The 21149-nt window shown below is 46.5% G+C and overlaps 3 protein-coding genes across 5 annotated transcripts in view; 1 reads left to right on the forward strand and 2 right to left on the reverse strand.

Annotated features, from left to right (window-relative positions):
* Positions 1–831: 831 nt before the first annotated feature.
* On the reverse strand, positions 832–15641 carry KIF3B (kinesin family member 3B). 3 transcript variants are annotated; one of them, XM_010569389.1, is made up of 9 exons: positions 15583–15640; positions 8638–10075; positions 7952–8053; positions 7145–7267; positions 6905–7023; positions 6560–6673; positions 5227–5332; positions 4838–5016; positions 832–1729 (listed from the first exon to the last, which is right to left on the reverse strand). In XM_010569389.1, the coding sequence occupies exons 2-9, from the start codon at positions 10018–10020 to the stop codon at positions 1699–1701; spliced, it is 2157 nt and encodes a 718-aa protein (XP_010567691.1). In that variant the 5' UTR covers positions 10021–10075; positions 15583–15640; the 3' UTR covers positions 832–1698. The 3 variants fall into 3 exon arrangements, with proteins under 3 accessions (XP_010567691.1, XP_010567689.1, XP_010567690.1); XM_010569387.1 differs by lacking the exon at positions 832–1729 and adding an exon at positions 2511–4570 and having other exon boundaries at positions 15583–15641; XM_010569388.1 differs by lacking the exons at positions 832–1729; positions 15583–15640 and adding exons at positions 2511–4570; positions 14880–15045.
* Positions 15642–15955: 314 nt separating this feature from the next.
* POFUT1 (protein O-fucosyltransferase 1) lies at positions 15956–21065 on the reverse strand. Its single transcript, XM_010569392.1, has 7 exons — positions 20824–21065; positions 20629–20750; positions 20276–20458; positions 19561–19673; positions 18674–18866; positions 18154–18396; positions 15956–17722 (listed from the first exon to the last, which is right to left on the reverse strand). Exons 1-7 carry the CDS (start codon positions 20981–20983, stop codon positions 17534–17536), a joined length of 1203 nt encoding a protein of 400 aa, XP_010567694.1. The 5' UTR covers positions 20984–21065; the 3' UTR covers positions 15956–17533.
* PLAGL2 (pleiomorphic adenoma gene-like 2) overlaps positions 21061–21149 on the forward strand; it is a 6963-nt gene continuing 6874 nt past the window's right edge. The window contains exon 1 of the mRNA XM_010569391.1: positions 21061–21143. The gene's annotated coding sequence lies outside the window, so the exon portion shown is untranslated. The remainder of the gene's footprint in view (positions 21144–21149) is intronic.

The following is a 21149-nucleotide window of genomic DNA, read 5'->3' on the forward strand; positions in this document are numbered from 1 at the left end:
CCCCGCCTCCGTCAGCGGACTACAGCTGCCGGCGGGTGCCGCGCGCGCCGCGCGGCATGCCGGGAACGGTCGCCGCCGTCGGCCTCGCCTCATGGCCGCGGGGTTCCTTCCCCCGGGCCGCGGTGGGAGAAGCGGCACCGCCCGGGCCGGGAGGCGGCTGCGTGGCCGGCGTTCCCGGCCCGGGGAGAGCGGGCTCCGGCAAACCTGGGAGGGAGGGAAAGAAGACAGGCAGGCAGGCAGGCAGGCAGGCAGGCGGCGGGGGGGCCGCGGTCGCCCGCCCGTCTCCCTGCCGTGAGGAGGGAAGATGTCGGCCCCCGCCGCGGCCTCTCGCTGCTCCCCGGCTGAGGGCTCCGGCTGTTCGCGTTTCATGACCCGGGTTATGCCCTGAGGCAGCTTCTACCCCACGGAGCCGAGCCACCACGGGCAGAAGTCGCTGGTGTTGGACTCATTTCAATCGACACCGCTTGCGGGTGTGGGCTCCTTCTGCCCGCCCGTTACCGCCGCCGCCCTCGTCGCTTCCCTCTAGCGAGGAGCACCGGGGCCTGCCGGCTCGTCTGGCTTAGCCCGCCATCAGGCAGGGACCCCGGCCGGGGCTCTGCAGCACTCGTGGTTCCTGAGGTGCTGGACACTGCCACGACGTCAGGCAGTTCTACTCTTGCTTACGTTCTACTGCTTCGGAGTTTGCCCAGAGATGCTTTTTTTCCTTGGAAGAAAAATAACGTCAGGCCTTGTAAAACATAAAGTCGCCAAACCCTGCCATTGCTTACAAATAACGAAAAACGGGCACATTTTGATAGATGCAATAAATCTTATTGACTTTTATTACACGTTGTATTTTAGGATCACTTTACATTCCTAGACAAAAGAGATGATACAAATAAATACAAGCTGTAAAACTATGGACAGAACTATTGACAGGTTCTTTGTCTACAGATCACCTAAGAGAAGGCGGAGATCGGTGTATCTCCAAGGAGCTGTGAGTTCTCATATGGACAGCTGTGCCCGCGGGGAGAGCCTCGGGCACTCCGTTTCAGAAAGAAAGAGAGGACCGAAGAAGGTAGTAAGTGCCTGGACCACAGAGAGTTAAACCTCCCACTGCAGGGTGCAGCGCAGACAGGACCAGTGTTCTCATTTCAGTTCCCTCTCTGCATCTAATTATGGCTTTTGCAGGTTATCGTTTCCAATTTGTGTTTTAACGCAGCAGAAACAGACCCACAGGAGTCGCACTGAACCGTTTAAAGCCTGGTGCACATTAACCGTCACAGACAGAAGAGAGGACAGACAGATCCAGGTTTACAGGTGTCTCACTGAAACTCAGCAAGCGCTCTATATTCAATGAAGGCAGACTTACTACACCTAAAAAAAAAATACTCAACCCAAGTCTGATCTGATCTGTATAATGCATCAGCGTAGCCCGAGATGCTATGACAGAGGTATGTGTTTTAGAAGATTCAAGCAGCATGCAAACATTTTAAAAAAGGCGCTGGACCTATGTTAAGGATTTTAAGAAAGTGCTTTAATTCCTATGCTTCAGCGTCATGCGGTGCTTGCTCCCAGAGCCAGGGGCCAACGTCTGCTCCATGTCACTTTTTAAAAAAAGATCCCATTATACAGATCAGAGCAAAGACGAGAAGGATGTTAAACATTCCTATGAAGAAACTATGATGGCGCGCGCTGTCCGAGGGCCTCTTCCAGAAGTCAGCTGGATTTCCTGTCTTTGGCCGTTAACCTGCAGGAAGCCCAGATGGTTCAGATAACACGCAGAGAGGGGCAAACTCGGCAGGAATGTTTCTTAAAAACTTCAACCCGGAGCTCAGTACGTCTTGTACAGCTTAAGACAATGTATTTTATCTTACTATCGGTGCCACTGAGTATCTGGTCGAGGGTAAGTCCATTGGAATGAGACTCTAAAAGCTTCTGTAACAATCTGAGATTGCCCGTGAATATGCTAACCAAATTTCCAACCACAGCTCCAGTTTAAATACAATGACTAAATATGCAGTTTTATTCTTTTTCCACCCTATTGAACTTCTTTAACCTTGCTAGTGAATTTCTACAGAATTAAAAGCAGAGCCTTTCTGACATATTAACCAGCTAGCTTATCAACACTAAAACGAGAACAGTTTGGGTTTGCACAGCAATTTCCACTGTACCAGTCCTGCCACAAGGGGAGTTTCCAGCATATGAGTTTAATATAGAATTCCCTATGGAATAGTAGCGACTGAAGAAGAGTGTGCGCATGTGCAGACACAGATGTGTCTGTGTATGTATTATTCACAAAAAACATACGTGTACATAGGTATGTACATATACGTGGTTATATATTTTGTTGCTATTTCAGGTTTTAGACCCCGCCTTGTTTCATTTCAATTCTCTGAGCATTTACACCATACAATCATCTTTTAAAATGTCCAAGTACAGAAGATAATGTGCTAGAGAGAAAAGAGGGAGGAGAGGGAAGAGAAGGTGACGTTATATTATGCAACAAGAGCCAGTTAAAAGGCTCTCTGTACATAAACAGTGCTTTATAAAAAGGAAGATTATGTCAGGTTTCCATGTTCAGGTTGAAAGAAATTTGTCAGATGCTTGCTGTCTCAATTATAAGCAAACTCGTCTTTCCTCCACCAAAACTAATATATATATACATATATGCATATATATGTGTGTGTGTGTGTGTATATATATATATTAATCCTGTGGTCCAGAAAAGCACTCCATGAATCAAAGCAGCTGAGTTAGCGTTTAACCGGGCCCACCTGGGCAGCTGGCTCACCGAGGCACCATGCCCGCAAGATGCAGAGGTGAGCTGTGCTGAGTGTTCGGTTCCTTCTGCTCATGGGGGTCAGACAGAATGGAGTTCTCCAGCCTCGGTGAAGTCACTCAGCAGATACTTAACGAGCACACAAGGCAGAGTCCACACATCAGAGCATTTCTAAAACCAGGCAAGTCCTCATACACTCACACATGTCAGTCTGGAGGAAGTCATCAGTGGGGGAGAGGAAATAGGTAAAAACGTTCATAGGATGACAGCCAACAGCAACCAGAAAAAGTAACATCCCAAGTCTCAATATACAGTGAACTAAAACTTACGAATGAGCTGTGAGACACTAGACAGGGACACCTTACTCTGTCCTCAGCATGGCAGTTCCACGTCCCTCTACCCTGCCACACAAGCCTGCTGCATTACAGGAGCCTGGTTTAGTCATAGGGCAGCTTTGCAAAGAGACCGTCAAAAGCAGGAGGTCTTCCTCCCTTGTTTTCAAAGTAAAACCCCTGGAATTAATACCAGATTCCATTACCCAGACTCGGTTATATGTGCTTTCACTCCCAGTGGGCTCTGCACGGGCTGGGACGTGCAAAGGGAAAGCTTCTAATGTGGAACAGGTGAGGCACAAAAGGTACCGAATGCTGAACCTCCTTAGACACCAAGGGAAGGGACCATACTTACAAGAACAGTGCACTCAAAGGCAGCTCCACATTACGGTGCTCTACCCTCTGCCCAGCTTACAGGGGAGGGCAGAGGCAGCCCCGTGAGCCTGCCAGGAAGATAGCTCTGAGCCAATGCTACATTTCCTGTGAATGGTGGGAGACAAGAGAAAATGGCCATATGCCACCCCATGGTTTAAAGACTTCATATGGACACTGGTTTCAAATGCCAGGGGTAAAGATGGAGGCAAGAGAGAGGAAGAAAGCTGTGGAGCTGGCACTGGTATGCAGATGTATTCTTTGACAAGGTGGTTTCTGTTGGTAGGGGTGAGGTCTGTAGGAGGTCAGTTTAGAGGAGCTCTTACTTATGCCTGTAAACAAGGAAAGGACTTCAGTTTCTACTGCTTCCTTTCTAGAGAGGGCAAAGTTGCTTTCAAGACCCCTTTTTTGTCCTACAGCTCTAAAGTGAGGCACAGCTATTGGGTGGTGAGTACACGCTGACCGCTTCCATCCTGCCTGTTCAGACCAACTTCTTAACCCCCAATGACGATGCCAGTCTTTCAAGCAGGAAGAAGAAAAACTATGCACCTAGTCAAGTTTGAACAGATCCTCTGCTTTTTAGCCTCATTTGGTTCTCACTATAGAGCTCTGGAGTGGTGGTTCTGTTGAGATGACTTTCAACTCTGTCTTCTTATTGCCCAACAGCAAAAAAGCCCAGTGCAGCAAAAGGGCTAGTGCAGAAGGAGAGACGGTGATGCTGTGAGGTGATCCCCATGCTTCCCATTGCTTCTAAAACACTTTAACGTACCTCATGCATTTCTGATTTCCTAACTAAAATCTGTTTCCCACAGAGGCCAAATGCGGATTTGCAAGCACGTATCTTCCTGTGGCTCAGTGCACCTGGACTGGCACAAGTCAGTTAAACAGCAAAGAGGCCATCCCCAGGGGAAAGGGGCTGGAGTCTGGCTGGGAGTTCTCTCTGCAGGTTTTTACTTGTCTCTGCTCTCAGAAGGCAAAGGCTGTTCGTGCCCTGGAGAGGAACTGCTGGTTTTACTTTGGAACCAGCCCTCGGGACTGAGGGTAGAGCTGAGAACTATGGGTGCCTGCTGAAGAGGATCCCCCTGATTTCCTTCCAGTTTTAGGCCTGAAGAAGTAAAAATGAAAAAATAAACAAAAAGCCCCAACAATGTCACCTGTTACTTGTCAAAATTAATCTTCCAAAAGCTGATTGTTTTTACTGGATTTATTTTCTCATCAGTCTCAGCTTTCTCTTCTGTCCTATGTTCCTTTCTCTCTTTCTCTGCTTTACAGCCAAGCTCACCTTAACTTCACTGACAAGAAGTGCTGACAGATAGCAATTGTACTTGTACCTGTACTGTTGGCTAGTCTGCTTACTAAAAGTCCAACTCACCTGGGTTTTGATTTTTTATTTGAAGAGCTCTCAAAGGTTGAAGCATCCACCTGTATCTCATCTTCATCCTGCAGAGCTGCTTCTAGAGCTGCCTGAACTTTGGGAGCAATGGCTGGACCTTCATAGTCTCTCGTTGTTCGGCTGGGCATGTCAAGTTCCAGTAATACGATGTTCTCTGCCTGAGACAGTAAAACCAGAATCAACACCTGCGTGTTTTCATACAAATTGTTTCTCTTCCCTCCACAAGCTTATTCTGAAGTAATTTATAAATGTATGCAGGACACTAAAAATTTACATCCCATAGAAGGACTAACAATCAATCCTCTGAAATTCACATTCCCCTGATCAGGAGGGTGAACACAGGAAGGCTTATCCACATCTGGGCTTACCCTGTACCGAGCCTCCGGACGAATCATCATGGACGTCCTGGCATGTTGACTCAGTGGCCTTTTGTATCCTACAGCAGATACCGGTCTTTTCATCATCTGCTGGTTACTAGAGAAAAATGGATGCTCAGTCTGATACACCAAAAATAAAGACTCCTCTTGGAGTTTATGAGTTAAACATCTGCAAATTCCACACAGAAATATGTTTCAAGAGAGCAGAAACTACCTAGGCTGCATTTGCAGGAACAGCTCTCTACAGTCAGAGACAAGACGACAGTTATCCTGCGTCATCTGTTCCCTGCACAAAGGGGAGGATTTCTACATATTTTTACTATACAGACCGCAGATGCACTCAGCTGCACCCAACTGTCTAAATTTGCTGTAGAGAACTTTCTGTGTAGAGAGGCAGGATCTAGCCACAGCTCTCATAATAATAATAATAATAATAATTACTATTATTTTTGAGAGCTTTCCTGTTGTCCTGGTTTCAGCTGGGATAGAGTTAACTGTCTTCCTAGTAGCTGGTACAGTGCTATGTTTTGAGTTCAGTATGTGAAGAATGTTGATAACACTGATGTTTTCAGTTGTTGCTCAGCAGTGTTTAGACTATAGTCAAGGATTTTTCAGCTTCTCATGCCCAGCCAGGGCACCTGACCCAAACTGGCCAACAGTGTATTCCATACCATGTGACGTCCCATCTAGTTTAGGAACTGGGAAGGGGGGGCGGGGAATCGCCGCTGGGGGACTGGCTGGGTGTCAGTTGGCGGGTGGTGAGCAATTGCCCTGTGCATCATTTGTACATTTCAATCCTTTTATTACTACTGTTGTCATTTTATTAGCGTTATCATTATCATTATTAGTTTCTTCTTTTCTGTTCTATTAAACCGTTCTTATCTCAACCCACGAGTTTTACTTCTTTTCCCGATTTTCTCCCCCATCCCACTGGATGGGGGGGGAGTGAGTGAGCGGCTGCGTGGTGCTTAGTTGCTGGCTGGGGTTAAACCACGACACCTGTCTAAAACAGGGAAGAAATATGCTAGGAATTTACTGCTATTTTAATGGTGAATGCACTATTACATATATTTTACATAAAATTATTGGTCTCATCTGGAAGAAAAATCCTAATCTTCCAAGAATTCTCCTAACTGTACATTCCTATTTTATGCAACCTACTAAGAGGAATAAAATTTTTTATTTTATTGTGCAGCAAGAAGCTACAAACTCTAGAGGGCCAGTTTAAATCCCCAGTTCAATCCCTCTTTTAGGGTGCCTTGCAGCTAGAAGGTTTTCTGTGACCTATAATTCCATCCCAAGACAAGATTAGAAGTACACTCACTCCAGACGGGTTATGGGATGCAGTTTCCACTGGTCTTCCTCTTCATCAAAGAATGATCTGTTCATGATCTTATTCTTTTCTTCCAAGGGAATAAAATTTTCAATAATCAGGTGCCTACATGCAACCACAAAAATGAGAAATATACAAGAAACATAATTAGCAGGTGACATTCTCCACTGCTCTGCTCCCGCTGACTTAATACAGCCCTGGAAAAGGAGGAATGTTTTAGTTTTCTCATGTTTAAATCTTGTTCCACAAGCACATGCAATGCAGTTCCTCCACTCCCCACCCAAAGAAACCATCTCTGTTACAGTCAATAGCAGGCAATGAAGTGATGGGACCTACTTTAGCTTTAGTTCCCTAGTAAGTTCATTCTGGGTCTGTTCCAGTTCCTGGCGCTCCTTGATGTGCTCTTCTTGGAGATCATGGATCTCTGCCTTCACAGCTTGCAGCTTGGAAAATAACTGGAACAGACAACAAGAGCCAAAGTCATAACTTGCCAATGTTCCTTTCACTTTCACACACAAGTTGATTTTATTCCTAATCCTAGGAATTCCACTAAACATGGAATCATTTTCTTTTTACCTTTTTGAGTTTTTTGGTCTTTATGTCCACCTCTTGCTGAAGAGAACTATAGGTCTCCTTCAGCTCTAGTGTTTCCTCGTCCCGACTTTCCATCTGTTGCTGGATCTCTCGCTCACGACGTTTCTGAAGAAGGTGACATACAATATTAAAGACCACAATTACATTGCCACCTCCAGGCTGACATACATGAAACCAACACTCAGGATGTTTTCACTTCCCTGTGTTCCAGGGCTTTTGCTTTAGCTTCTATTTCTTCCTATCTCTTGCCTTAGAAATACCAGAAACATTAACACTTCTTTGTCCTTATTTTGCTACTAAAATCAGATAGTGTGAATAAGTGCTCAAGCTTCAATTAAAGGAATCAAATGTCATGTTTAGATTCTTTTTTTTTCTTTTTATCAATTCGCACTAGTCACTGCACTTAAAGAATCACCAACTAAAAATGCATAACAGAAAATAAACTTTTAGCACATAGTAAACATCCCTCCCTTGAGCTAATGGCTGAACTGTCACTCTCTGAGGTCTTCCAATTATTTCTTCACTTATAGACAGCTCCCATCAAGACAGGACATAAATGTTTAATGTGAAAAGCTGGAAGAAAACTATTATAAACCTTCTTTACATATTTCATACAATGACAAATAGGACACAAGCCCTTCCCCCTTCTTTTGAAATTAGTGATTGCCATTAAACCAATTTTAGGGTTAACCCTGGGTACATTTTCTTATAGTTTCTCCTGATACAACATTTTATAAAAGTTCTGCAGCTAGGCCTCTTATACAAAATAACAAATATTCTTCCCTATACCTGTTCTGCAATTTCCTGTCGTTTCTGTTCCAGGATTTTCTGCTGTTCATTTGTGTGATCCACAATATTTTTCCCTCCCACCAGAAGCTTGCTTTCCATTGCCTGAAAGGAAAAAACAGGGACAGAAGTTTCTCTCAGTGACCAAAGAATGTAACTTTCTCTCATATAGATACAAATTCTTCAGGGCAGCTCCCTTATTTAAGGTTCTCTTTCAAGTCAGCTGCTACAAGAATTACTATTTCTTAAATTTTCTATAAAACTGTGGGATTAATGAAACAGTGACTTGCTTAGAATTACCCACTGCTGCAATGTGTGGCAAAGCTGAAGAACCAAGATGCGTGCTCTCCTGTAAAAAACTTGTTAGTGATCTGTGACAGAATGAAGCATCTTTGTTGCTACAGCTTGTGAAAAGATGTATCATCACATTTTATTGCGCTGATTGCTTAAGATGCTACAAGATTGGTACATAAGAACAATGCAACAACTCATGAATATTGAAATATGTAATCAATGGTGGAAAGTTCAACTTCTGTCTACAAATAGTTTATTTTAAAATCTTCCAATCTAAACGCGAATCACTATCCTGGAAACCTCTTGTGAAATATCTTTCCGAATTGGGAAACCCTCTATTTTCCCCACAGCCTAAATAAATTGCTTTCAAAAAGCATGACCAGGAAGAATTCTACCTTGATTTTAGCACTCAACATTTCTGTTGCTTCCTTCTCTCGCCTCAGGTCCTCCATTTTCTTCTCCTTCTCTTTCAGCAGTCTCATCTTTTCTTCTGCTACCAAGCTGTGATCCTCAACTATAGCCTTCTTCTCAATCTCCAGCTTTTCTTGTTGCTCCCTCCAATAGTCATCTTTGTCATCTCCTTCATCCTCGCCCTCTTCAGTGTCCTCCTCCTCTTCCCCACCATCTCTCCTCCTTTCCCTCCTCTTTCTTTTGCCAATAGACCGTTTTTCCAACTGTGCCTTGAGTCGAGCAATCTCTTCCTGGAATTCTCGTAGCAGTGCATCCTTAGGATCCTCATTCACTCGCGGCTTGTTCTTGATGTTTTTGGCACGATTGGCATATCTCAGTGTTGTCAGAGTCTCCTCTACGTTGTAAGAGGCAGGGCCTATATTGGCCACCATCACAGTTTTGGCATTGCCACCTAATGAGTCTTGAAGTAACCTAGTCAGCTTTGAGTCCCGGTATGGAATGTGTGTGCTTTTGCCATCTACTAGGGCAGAGATAACGTTGCCCAAAGCTGAGAGAGAGAGATTGATTTTAGTAGCTTCCTTTAACCTTTCCCCCTGTGCTCCAGTCTTAGCTTGCCGCTCGCTGCCTGCAAGGTCTACCAGGTTGAGTTTCCCAACACGGATGTGATTCTCCCCATCAAGTCCTAACTCGCTGCATTCGATAGTGATCACAAAAATGGCATGAGATCGAGAGCTGTGTTCGTTCATGTTGGTGGCACCAACAGAGCGATTTTGGTTTCCCACATTCATGACGTGCTCTATCTCTTTGACACTTTTTGTAACAAAGGAGGACAAATCCTTAACATACACTCCTGTGTCTGGTCTCTCCTTTAACTCCAGCCGCTTGGACTGATCCTTTGATAACAAGTCTCTGATTTCTTCTTGGTATATTTCCAAGTAAGATGCTCTAACTAGGTATTGCTGATTTTGAGATCTAGAGATATGGGTGAAGATGTGATCAAATGAATTGGGGATGACCCCTCTTTTTTCAGGATCACCACGCACCCCTTCCATTGTATATGTTTTCCCTGTCCCAGTCTGCCCATATGCAAAGATTGTCCCATTAAACCCTTGCAGAACAGAGTCCACGAGAGGTCTGAAGGTCTCATCGTAGAGTTCAACCTGTTTGGAATTCCAGTCATACACAGCATCAAAGGTGAAAGTTTTAGGCAGTTCATGAGATGTTCCCCGTGGATTCTTCACTGAGACCTGCCCTAACTTGACATCCACGTTAACAACTTTTTCATAGGAAGCTGTCTTCTCTTTGCTATTCATTGGCCGGCATCGTACCACCACCCTAACAGACTCAGAGCTCTTTAACTTAGACATGACAGCAGGTCTGTGGCTGGCGTGATCTGATCGAGGATGAACCCGTGCTAGAAACCTAAAACAGAAACAAAGGAGGAATATGTGAAGGCAGTTTTCTGCAGGTGACAATTTTTCACAAAGCCAAAGATTTGAGTCATCTATTCAAGCACCATTTTGCATTCATTAAGTTGCAAGGGATTTTGAAGAATAAAAATAACGTACAACATGAAAACATTAAAAAGGCCTGAACTGAGACAGTGTGATTTTACCAAAGCCTGTCCATCAAACGGTATCATTTCTACAAACTCTGCTGCAAAAAAAAAAATCTTCATCAAATCACATCTTTACAGTTGGTAGAGATCCTTTTCTTGACCCTTAAAAATAATCATATGCTTTTTAAACTATTTATAAAAATAATATAATACTTTGCCATTGATTCCCTTTGCAGTCAGGCTTTCTGTTTTAAACCTCATACTTTGAAAATCCAGTACAGGCTTGCTCTCTCCATATTGCTCAGGCTCTCAAAAGGGAATCAGTCAGGTGCTTTGATTAAGTGCTTCACCTACCTACCAAAATTCAAGACAGACTGTAAATTATAAATACAGTATTTTCAGAGTCGCCTATTCTTACACCTCCTATGTATTGATAAAAACTGCTCATATGTTTGAGACATTTATATTACAATCCCCTTACATGTGACGTGATGTTGTCGTGGTTCAACCCCAGCCAGTAACTAAGCCCCATGCAGCTGCTCGCTCACTTCCCCACACCCAGTGGTGTGGAGAAGGAATTGGAAAAAAGTAAACCTTGTGGATTGAGATAAAGACAGCTTAATAGGACAGAAAGGAAGAAAATAATAATAATGATGATGATGATAAAATGACAATAATAATAAAAGAATTGGAATATACAAAACAAGTGATGTACAATGCAATTGCTCACCACTCACCAACCGATGCCCAGTTAGTTCCTGAGCAGCAATCTGCGCCCCTGCTGGCCAACTCCCCCCAGTTTATATACTGGGCATAATGTTACATGGTATGGAATACCCCTTTGGCCAGTTTGGGTCTGCTGTCCTGGCTGTGTCCCCTCCCAACTTCTTGTGCCTCTCCAGCCTTCTTGCTGGCTGGGCATGAGAAGCTGAAAAATCCTTGACTTAGTCTAAACACTACTCAGCAACAACTGAAAACATCAGTGTGTTATCAACACTATTCTCATACTAAATCCAAAATATAACACTATACCAGCCACTAGAAAGAAAATTAACTCTGTCCCAGACAAAACCAGGACAGATGTGTCATGAGGATCACCCTGCCACAGAAGGTTTAAAACTTATGCCTGGGTATTTTTTAAATGACAGCAGTTCCCTGGAATGCCACCCAAATGTTTTTTTTCCTCTTGTGCATTACACTTTTAAAATCACTTTCTAGATGCCTGCTTACAGAATAATAGATCTTTAATTGGGCTGCAGCAGCTGCAAGGATTCAAGATAAAATCATTAAACAGTTTGTCCATTTCCAGGCATCACATCCGCTGAATATTCTGCATTTCCACACTTGGGAAAACTGATGTTTTTTTTCTGTCAAGAATCGAGTGAAAATAATTGTTGCAGAAAAGTTTTCACCCAGTCTTGCAATCTAGCTCATTACAAAGAAAACCATTAAAGCCGCCGAATGTAGCACAGTCTTCCAACACTCGCAAATATGGTAAAACAAACCAGTAAGGGGAGTGAACTACCCCAGTGAGGTGGGCTCTGAAATCAGTGGGCAACAAAGAGGAATATTTCCACCACCTAATTGCAGCGAGGCAAGGGTGCGTGCTGCCATAGGATACCTGTGACGTGCCACCACGGAAGGCACTGCTGCAGCCCTGTAAGTTCAGGCCCCTCACACCCCAACACTGAAAGTCACTTCTGGTCCTATGCTCGTCCCGGGGTGCACCCAGGCAAAGCACAGCTGCTCCCCCTGACGCTGGATGGCCACTTTCAGCATGCCCACAGCCTCAGAACCCTTCGTCTTTCTACCCCACTTCCAAACTGCCCAGTCAATGTTGATCTTGCATTTATATTTTTTGCACCGGTATCATCAGCACACCTAAAACAAAGAGCAGCATTCCCTATAAAGGGAATTAAAAGCTATAAAGGTGGAGTAATCTACATTATGCCTCGTCTAATGCTCAAGCAACCAGAGGACATCAGTGTGAAGTGGACACCTGCCAGCGTTTGCCCTTCTCAGACTTCTGAAGGTGAGTTTAAGCTCCTTTCATATCACTTCTTATAAAAATTTCATAAAGCACTCACTCCTTCAAGCCCACCCTCCTCTTTCTGTAATGTGACTGCCGCCTGTGAAAGGATCCTGCAAACTGGCATGAGTGTCTTCCTCAGCTAGAACTCACACATCTGTTTTTATGGGGAAACTGAAGACAACCATACTTGCTTTAGATATTTCAAGCACAACTGTTCACACAGATCTATGCTATTATTTTTCTTTTGGCAATATACTTTTATTGGGATTTCCCATGAAAGCCAGCTCTGCCCAAGCACATGAACCTACTGAACTACACTCCATGCTTCTGCTCTGGTGTTCCAACTGAATCAGGTTTACAAGATTCAGCATCAATCTAAACTCATGTTGCAGAAACCCAGTTCACAGATCTAAGTCCTTCATGACTCTGGGTAGAGAGGAAGAAATGCCCCCAGTCATTACCACAATGAGCTGCCATTTAAAACAGAACAAAAAGATTGTGTTACTGCTAAAGCAACAGCCTTACACAGAAGATCTAAACGGCACAGCTTGTGGAATGCTGTGTGATTTCTAATAAGGTTTGGGTTTTTGTTTTGTTTGGGTTTTTTTGTTTGTTTGTTTGTTTCAAAAATATCTTTCAGGAAGAGCTCTGAGATATTTCCGCCAACTGGAACTAAATGTAAAAGTAATACACACTGGAAACCCCAGGTAGCTCTAGCATGCATTCAGTCTGGCCTCCTCAGGACACTCTCGCTGTTCCACGTACCAGCTGGATCTGCAGCAACCCACGGATTTTGCCCAACTGTTTTTTACTCAATAATTGCATCAGGAGAGCTTCTCAAACACAGTGACAGAGAACTTCAGGAGCAGAGCCAGAGGACTGAGAAAGGAAGCAGAACATTTCTAGCCCAAAACTCAGACTGTCAGTCTGCACTACAAAGAATAACACAAGAGTAACAAATAAACACGTTTAAGAATTGTATGGAAACCTCAATATGGCCTTCGGAACTTCCTTATTTTTGTGAGGGGGAACTCCTTGCTCCTCACTATTCCCATGAAAGTGCATGGTAGCTACCAGGAGGAAGATAAGAAACGTCCATTGAATTGACCAAACTGGACAATCATCCAGAAGAAGCACTTTACAACCTGCACAGTGAATTCAAACTACTACAGGAATTTTGGATTGCTACTGAATAAAAACATTTCCCTCTTAACTGACAACTCCAAATAAAGATGACCTTACTATCTGACCCACAAGGAACATGTATTCTAGAATACCAGCAGAGAAAGAATATGTGAAATGGGGACAAGTCTTGCAGAATCACAACAAGCAACTCTCCCTCTACTCATCATGAATAGTTGTACACACAAATAGACTCTTCTCCTTCCATATCTACCAGAGATACTCCTATAGTTCAAGTTCACAAGAAACAATTATTTTGGACAGGGTCACATAACAACTGCTGCTTCATTTATCTGCATTATTATGGTGAATGTTCACATTGGCAAATTCTCAAATTAGGCATGAATTCTGAAAAGCAGAGCCTTGATTTATTTTATATAATTAATATCCAAAATACTAGTTTGATGAGAAGTGCTGCTTTTGTAAGCAACTGTGACTAACATTAAATTATCAGAATTAAGTTAATCTTCACATAGACTGGGTTTTTTTCACAAGAGTATACATCACCGTTCATAGCTCACCCAGAAGTTAGAAGTGAAATATTCAGCGTGTCCCCTCCGCAGAGGTGTACATTGAACAAAAATTATGTTGCATATTTGCCGTTTCTCTGGGTATAACTCATCAACGTGATCTTGATAATCTTTTGACACCTTTCCCCATTTCACTCGCAAGTCTCTTTTTATAGTCACAAATAACTTCTTTTACCCCTGATTTGGGCTATTTTCATAACAATCTATTACAAATCATCTCCAATTATTTTAACTACTGCTGTGAAGTTTACTGGAAGCATAACAAATGATGTTTCTTCTCAGACTTAGCCAAGTGTGTAACTGAAAAATAAAACCAATTAGTTGGCAGTGTTTGTATTCCCCAGAAACTCCATGGCAACGTTTGAACTGCCCGGAGCAGGAAGGCCACCGTGCCACCCGCTCTTCTGCTACAGGGAGAGGGCTTTGTCCATGAAATTAGTTCAGCCTAAAGCAACCTGGGCCAGGTCCCTAAGAGTCAAGGTCAAGATGAATGCCTTTGAAGACGTGCTCCAGGTGAACCAAGAGGGGAGGGTGGGCAGAAACCCAAGCATTTTTGTTTATTTCAGTCAACACAAGGCTGTGCCTGAAAAAACAAGCAATGCCACAACCTGAAGGTAAGCTAAGGTAACCACTTCTCCTCAGAAACTTGCAGGAGTCAGGACCTGCGTGCTCAGCCAGCCGTGTCCAGGGAACGCTACGCTCTGACGGGCCACCTGTCACGTATCCCGCCTGCCCCTGTCAGGCTGAAGTCCTGAGGCTTCCCTGCTTCCTGGCTTAAGTTTAAAGATCTCAGGAAGATTTTCTCGGTATGCTGCCTAAACCCTTCCCTCGCGTCTCTCTGCAGGTACCACTTAAAAAATTCCATCGCTTTCTTGCAGTTTAAATCTTTCAAATATTTGTGGGTTCCTCACGTCTTGGCTTAACTGCTTGTGTCTTTTACTCCTTCATGAGCCAACCTTCTCTTTCCTTCCCTGCTGACCGCACCACGGCCCGAACAGGACATCCCCAGCATCACCTCTGCTGCTGCGCACCCCGATTTCGCTTCGTGCCTGTGGTCACCTCCATCTGTTTCAGCACGGCATCCCACGGCTGTCCCCTTCTCCCGGGGGAAGATGGTGGGTACGGGACCCCCACTCCAGCCGGGACCCCGAGTTCGTTTCTGGTTATGAGTTCAGCCGAGCGCCGCCCGCCACCCTCGCCGCTGCGACACCAGGTACAGCAGGGAAGGGCTCCCGGGGACAGCCTGGACCCCCAGCCCGAGGGACGGGGACAGCGGGCCGTCCCCGAGGCGGGGGCGGCGACGGGGGGGAGGGAGACACCGGCCCAAACGGGGACACGCACCCGCGGCCTCCCCACGGGCAGGGCCTGCCGCCTCCCTCTCTCGCTGCCCCGACCGACATCCCCGCAGCCGAGGCCGTGCCCAGTCGTGCAAATGGAGGCCACCACAGGGGCAGCGGGTACCCCGGGCTGTCACACCCGCGCGGGTACCGGCGGACCGACGCTGGGGTGAGAGCCCCCGGGCCGCGGCGGCCCCTTGGGGAGGGTCCCCGCCGTACACGGGCGGGGGTGACGGGGCCGCGGCGGGGCCCACGTACAGCCCAGCCGAGCCGGGCCGGGCCGGACTCACCTGCGCCGTCACCATGGAGCCGCACGGCCGCCTCCTCCCGCGGCACCGGAAGCGACGAGAAGCCCCCTCGACGCACTTCCTTAGCAACGCGCCCGCGCCCGCCCCCCACGCTGCCATTTCCGTAGCAACCGGCCCCGGATGGAGCCGGGACAAAGGGGCCGCCCGCTCCCCCCCCCGGGATGAACCTCTCGCTCCCCAAACCCCCAAAATCCTGGGGTTTTTTTGCCCCAACCGGAGCCTGGGAAACGGGCAGGGAACTGGTGTGCGGCTGCTGGGCACCCCGCGAGGGAGGAAGGAATGTCGGTGCAGTATGAGCAAATACAAAATCAGGTCTTTATTATTACAAAAAATACCTTTTTTAAAAAAAACATTTAATACATCGTCTTCCCATAGACGATGCAGAAAGGCTGCCCCTGCTCCATAATGAGGCGGCATCATCCAAGATCACGAAGCCGAGTGAAATGCCGGGCAGCGTCCAGGCACCCAGCCAGAGGGCCTGAAACCACCAAACCCCCCAATTTCTGGAAGCCAGCACTGAGGAAACGAGACGAGTCTTTGCCACCCTGACATTTGGTGGACCTTCTCATTTAGCCCTCTCTTGAGCCTTCAAACTCCTTCAAAGCTCAGGAACATTTCCAAGGAGGAAAAAAACCCACCACCAAAAAGACATTTAAAGCCCCGTAAACACGCCGAGACAGCATTCTTTAGTAGTGCACTAGAGGCAGCCAGCCCTGATACCACAGCTTCACCTAAGTGGCATTTTTAAAAAAGGAACAGCGGGTTCTGTACTCAGTCTTTGGACAAAAAAATAAAGTCACAAGAATACCAAAAGGCACTGCTCAAGTTGAGTCTCACCACGTCGGGATTATCAGCGTTACTGGCACTAAACCGTACTGGGCCAAATGAACATTTTTTGGGCGGCTGTTTCACCATAAGTGAACACTTCCCACAGCTATCTCCCCTGGAACTAAGCCCCAGACAAGGGTTCTATTGTCAGAGGGGTTATTTTACAAGGTACGAAAATAGACAAAAATGAGAAACTATTAACACAGACCTAGGTACAACATACACCAACCCCACTATGGCTACTTTAAAAGTCTTTGCTCAAAGCCAGTTTCATTCCTACCACAGACCTCCACCTGACATCAACAGCTACAAAGCTACGAGCCCTAAATCTCCAACTCTCAACTGGCTATGAAAGATCTCCCGCCTGTCTTCCTGCAAACGCCTTCTCCCCAGTTCCACACAAAGATGGGCTGAAGAGGCAGCTGCCACATTAAAACACGCCCCCCGTCCCTGCACTTCTCTAGCACCACTGAAGAGATCCAGGTGCCCCATGGCACCGCTGCGAAGCAGGCGTGAAATCACTTTTGACGAGGGAATGGAAACCGAGGCACTGAGGTGACACAGCTCTAGTAAGGCAACAGCGGTACTCAATAAAACCCAGGGCTAATTTCCAGTCCTGAGCTTTACCTTGCACTCCCTTTCCAGGGACTGTGATATTCCTGGCAATACTTTGCACTTAAAAAGAACTTATGGTCAGTTTTGGACAAGAAGCTTCACAACATCTCCAGGTAAAACTTAAATTTAACAGAAAAAAAAAAAAATGAAGAGGAAATCTGAGCAGCTGCTTCATCATGATTGCTGGTGGACCCCAAATAGTGAGAATGGAGAGCTATATAAGCTATGTCTTAAAAATTATATATAGTTTATAGTTTCCTATAAACTACATGATTTAAAACTTCTTTTCTGTCTGACCTCATGCTGGAAATACAGGAGAAGTCAGACAGAACAATCTAGAAGCGACTGTGAGGGGTATCACAGGGCTGAAGCAGGTCTGCAGCAGCCTGGCAGCGTGCTCTGCACGCAGAATGACATTAGCACCAAGCAGTCTCTCAGCAAGATACCAAGCTCAGAGCCCTGAGAACTATGGAGCCAGCTCCTCTTTTGGTCAGAATTCATCCCGTAATCTTGGTGGGTGGTCCATGCCAAAAAACGAAGAGGGTCTTCCATGCACGTCGCGCTCTCTTTTCACAAAGGCAGTAAACGAAGAGACACAGTTCCCAATAAAATGATCAGACTGGCCAAGAACATACAAATCAATCTGAGGCACTTCCGGCTGCAAGCTTACAACCTTGACCTGCGGAGAAACAAGGAAAGCAGATGAATCCAGTCATCTATTATTACAATCCAAATGTCTTGGATAATATTAGACATGGGAATATACAATAAAAAGAGAGTGGATTCTGCCTTAAGTTGCCCTATAACTCATTTATGAATAGATAAATGTCAAAACATTTTTGAAAATCACTTAGGTTTATTTAATTGAAGTCTTTTTCAAGGAGAAATTTACTACCATGCAGGATAATGCTCTTCAACCTCCAGGAAAGGAAGAGTTTTACAGTATAATTTTTATTGCTATGAGTAAAATTTACTTTGAGATGCCAATATTTGGCTGTGAATAACATATTACACAACTGCCTGCCTGCCATCCGTGGCAGCAACGGGCCAGAATCCAAGGAAGGTTTTTATTAAAGCACTCCTGCCAGAACGGGTTTCTGAAAAACCTACCTTTCCTTGGAAGAACTGCTGTATTTCTGTCGTGTAGGGCTCAGAATCAGTAGCGATATAAACAGATTTAGCTTCTGTCTTTTCCACCCAGAGCTTGAGAGCACGCTTGATCTCTTTGAGGTCTGGCAGGCACATGTCCATGGTAAGAGGGACCGCAGCGCTTCGGTCATAGCCCACGCACTGAGGTGAAGCCATGAAGTGCGGCCCAGCCGTCCCGTCCTTTAACATATTGCAAGCATTTTTCTATTGGAAGAAGAAAAGAGAAAATACCACATTTGAACGGCAACAGTGTGAGAAAACACCACCACGTCCCCCGCCACTGCCAGCAGCGTTACAGCCTGTTTGAAAGAGGAATCCCAACGGCATTGCTGACACACAGCGAGTTACTGAATGCCAGCAGGGTTCGGGCTGCCACCCCAGAAGGACAGCCCCAATTCGCACAGCTTCTTCCACAGAGCTTTAGCCACCATCTATAGCAACTGCACAGGCTACAGCAACCAGCCTCACACAGGAGCCATACCCAGTCTGAGCCGATCCTCAGATGAATTCCTACGTAGGGCCTGACCAGCAGAGAATGAATATAGGCTTCTCCTTTCTTCACCATTTCATCAGACCACACGATATACTTATGGAGGGGCCGGTGCTCCTCTAAGACTGGAAACTGGGCTGGAGCTCCAGGTAAGGCGAGTACAGGGTGCTCAGAGGGTGAAAACCTAAGGAAAAAAACCCCAACAATCTGAAACACCACATAACCTTCCATGCATCATCTTGCACAAAGACTACCGCGAAGGTTAGAATGGAAACTATGAACACATTGAAATATGCAGCATCTGTTGCTTCAAATTTAGATCAGCTTTAACTATTTTGCCATCTGAACACAACATTGAAGAAAACTCTGGCACTGCATTTTACCTCAGACCTTGTATTTGACAGGCAAAAAGGCTTAAGAATCTCATACACATAGCGATGAGCTACCAAGCAATGAGAGCTTACGTTTTCACCTCAGACTGGAGCAATTCTGTCACCGAAACTTACTGATATGATGCCACTAAAGTCACTCGTAGCTCTGAAAACATGAGGTAACCAGCAAAATACAGTTCATGATCAGCAACCAAGAGCCAAATTCTTTTTGAAGAATAATTACATATGTAGCCAATAAATACTGTAACTAAATATTACTGGCTGAGAAATCAATCAGGCTAACAGAGTTCACGCCTAATACTGCCCACAGGAAGAGGATGCTCAGAGAATATTTAATGGAAAAAGCGCAAAGATTTTTAATTATATTGCTAACTAACCACTTCAGTCTCTCCCCCAAAATGCAAAGGCTTTACACAGTGACTAGCAGAACTGTTTTCGTGAGTTATTCTCTAGTTGCATGCCAGCACTTTTCCATCATCTCGCTACCTTTGAATCCAGTGGTCCTTGTACGCAGAACTGAAGGAGATTCCCTTGAAGAGCTCAGACTTGTCAAAATTCACTTGGAACTGATCCCAGAAGGGACCAAATGGATTTCCGTCCTGCAAAGGAAAGACAAGCGTTCATTTGGTGCATACACAGAGCCTGAACGACAGACCTAGCAAGATCCTGGGGAGCAAAGCTGAAGAGCTTTTCTGTTACAGGAGGAAAGCAGACCGAATACAGCAGCCTGTTTGTCACATATCAGCTCCACAGGAAGGAGAGAGCGAAACGCATTAAGGAAAGTTAACTGAGAACTAATGCAAAGGCTGTCTTAAAGAACAAGAACAGCACAGCTCTCAAACTTGCATTTAAAAGAGGTTGCTTTAAAACCAGGTGGACAACTGCACCACAAATGGGAAACGGGCAGAGACCAGTAGAAGATAAGCTACAGATCTGTTCTCCTTGCGCTCACAATCAAGTCTGAAGTGATAACGCCTACTCACACAGACCATCTTCCTGAGCCCCCAGCATTTGCTGACAAAGAAAAGCACGAAGGCGCCCCAAGCCACACCGATAAGTGGTGAAAGCAACGCCGCACAGACTGATTTGGGGTGGATAACTCCTAAGTCTGCAATCAATGGCGACCTGAAAGAGCCGGTCACTCCTTTTGGAGCGGCAGCAGGCTTAAACTGCGCCCGCAGGGGATGCAGGAGGAACTCACCTTCATGGGACAAGTGCTTTTGTCAGCACTTCTCTGAGCCGCCGCTTCGAAGCAGTAAGCCACTCGCTTGCCAGGAGGCCAGTGAACGGGTGCCAGCTTCTCCATGAAGTCCTCCAAGCTGATAACGCGGTGATACCGCAGGAGCGGCTCCAGCTTGAAGTGCTCCGTGTAGGGGACGTGCAGCTGGGGAGGACAGGGCCCGCCTCGCTCACCGGCTGCCGGTAACGCACAGCAGAGCCCCGGGGAGCAAAACTTCCCTTCCCCGGGCCCCGCACCTTACCTCCCCCCCAGGAAAGACCACGACCCTCTGCCCGCCGCCCCCTCCCCGCCCAGCCCCCCGGGGAGGGTCTCACGTTGGTGTAGGGCGGACGATGGTGGCGGTACTCGATCCACGGCGGCACGGCCAGGGTCCGGTTGAGATCGCGGGCGAAGGCCAGGGCTCCCAAGAAGTGTTCGGCCTGGTTCCCGAACCGGCCTGCAAGAGAGGCGAGAGCGGGGCTCAGCCGGGGCCTCCGCCGGGGGCTCCGCGCTGGGCGGGAGAGCCTCACCCATGCAGGGACAGTAGAGCAGGTAACCGGCCGGGTCCCAGGCGGGCGCCGCGCCGCCGCCTCCTCCCGCCGCCATCACCAGGAGGTGGAGGAAGAGGAGGACGAGGACCGGCGGCGCCGCCATGACTGCTCGGCGGAGGTCAACGAGAGGCGGCCCCATCCCGGCATGCCCCGGGGCCCGCAGAGAACGGCCTCTCTAGCGGGAAGCGGCCACCATCGAGGCGGAAGCGGGAGAGCGACGTCACTCCCACAATGCCCCGCACAATGGGGCCGCCGGGGCCTGGGCCGGAGCCGCGCCTGGCGGGGCCCGGGGGAACGGGGTGAGT

Source organism: Haliaeetus leucocephalus, unplaced genomic scaffold (assembly GCF_000737465.1).
Source record: "Haliaeetus leucocephalus isolate CR32 unplaced genomic scaffold, Haliaeetus_leucocephalus-4.0 Scaffold273, whole genome shotgun sequence".
Classification (NCBI taxonomy): Eukaryota; Metazoa; Chordata; class Aves; order Accipitriformes; family Accipitridae; genus Haliaeetus; species Haliaeetus leucocephalus.

Excerpts from the sequence above, each read along its gene's own strand:
- KIF3B (XM_010569387.1), bottom strand. The coding sequence starts at position 10,020 with ATGTCTAAGTTAAAGAGCTCTGAGTCTGTTAGGGTGGTGGTACGATGC. Across the intron at positions 7,024-7,144 it reads AGACCAAAAAACTCAAAAAG|TTATTTTCCAAGCTGCAAGC; the intron begins GTAAAAAGAAAA and ends TGTCTGTTCCAG. Across the intron at positions 4,571-4,837 it reads AATAAAAAATCAAAACCCAG|GCCTAAAACTGGAAGGAAAT; the intron begins GTGAGTTGGACT and ends TTACTTCTTCAG.
- POFUT1 (XM_010569392.1), bottom strand. The coding sequence starts at position 20,983 with ATGGGGCCGCCTCTCGTTGACCTCCGCCGAGCAGTCATGGCGGCGCCG. Across the intron at positions 19,674-20,275 it reads AAAGCACTTGTCCCATGAAG|GACGGAAATCCATTTGGTCC; the intron begins GTGAGTTCCTCC and ends TTTCCTTTGCAG. Across the intron at positions 17,723-18,153 it reads AGCAGTTCTTCCAAGGAAAG|GTCAAGGTTGTAAGCTTGCA; the intron begins GTAGGTTTTTCA and ends GTTTCTCCGCAG.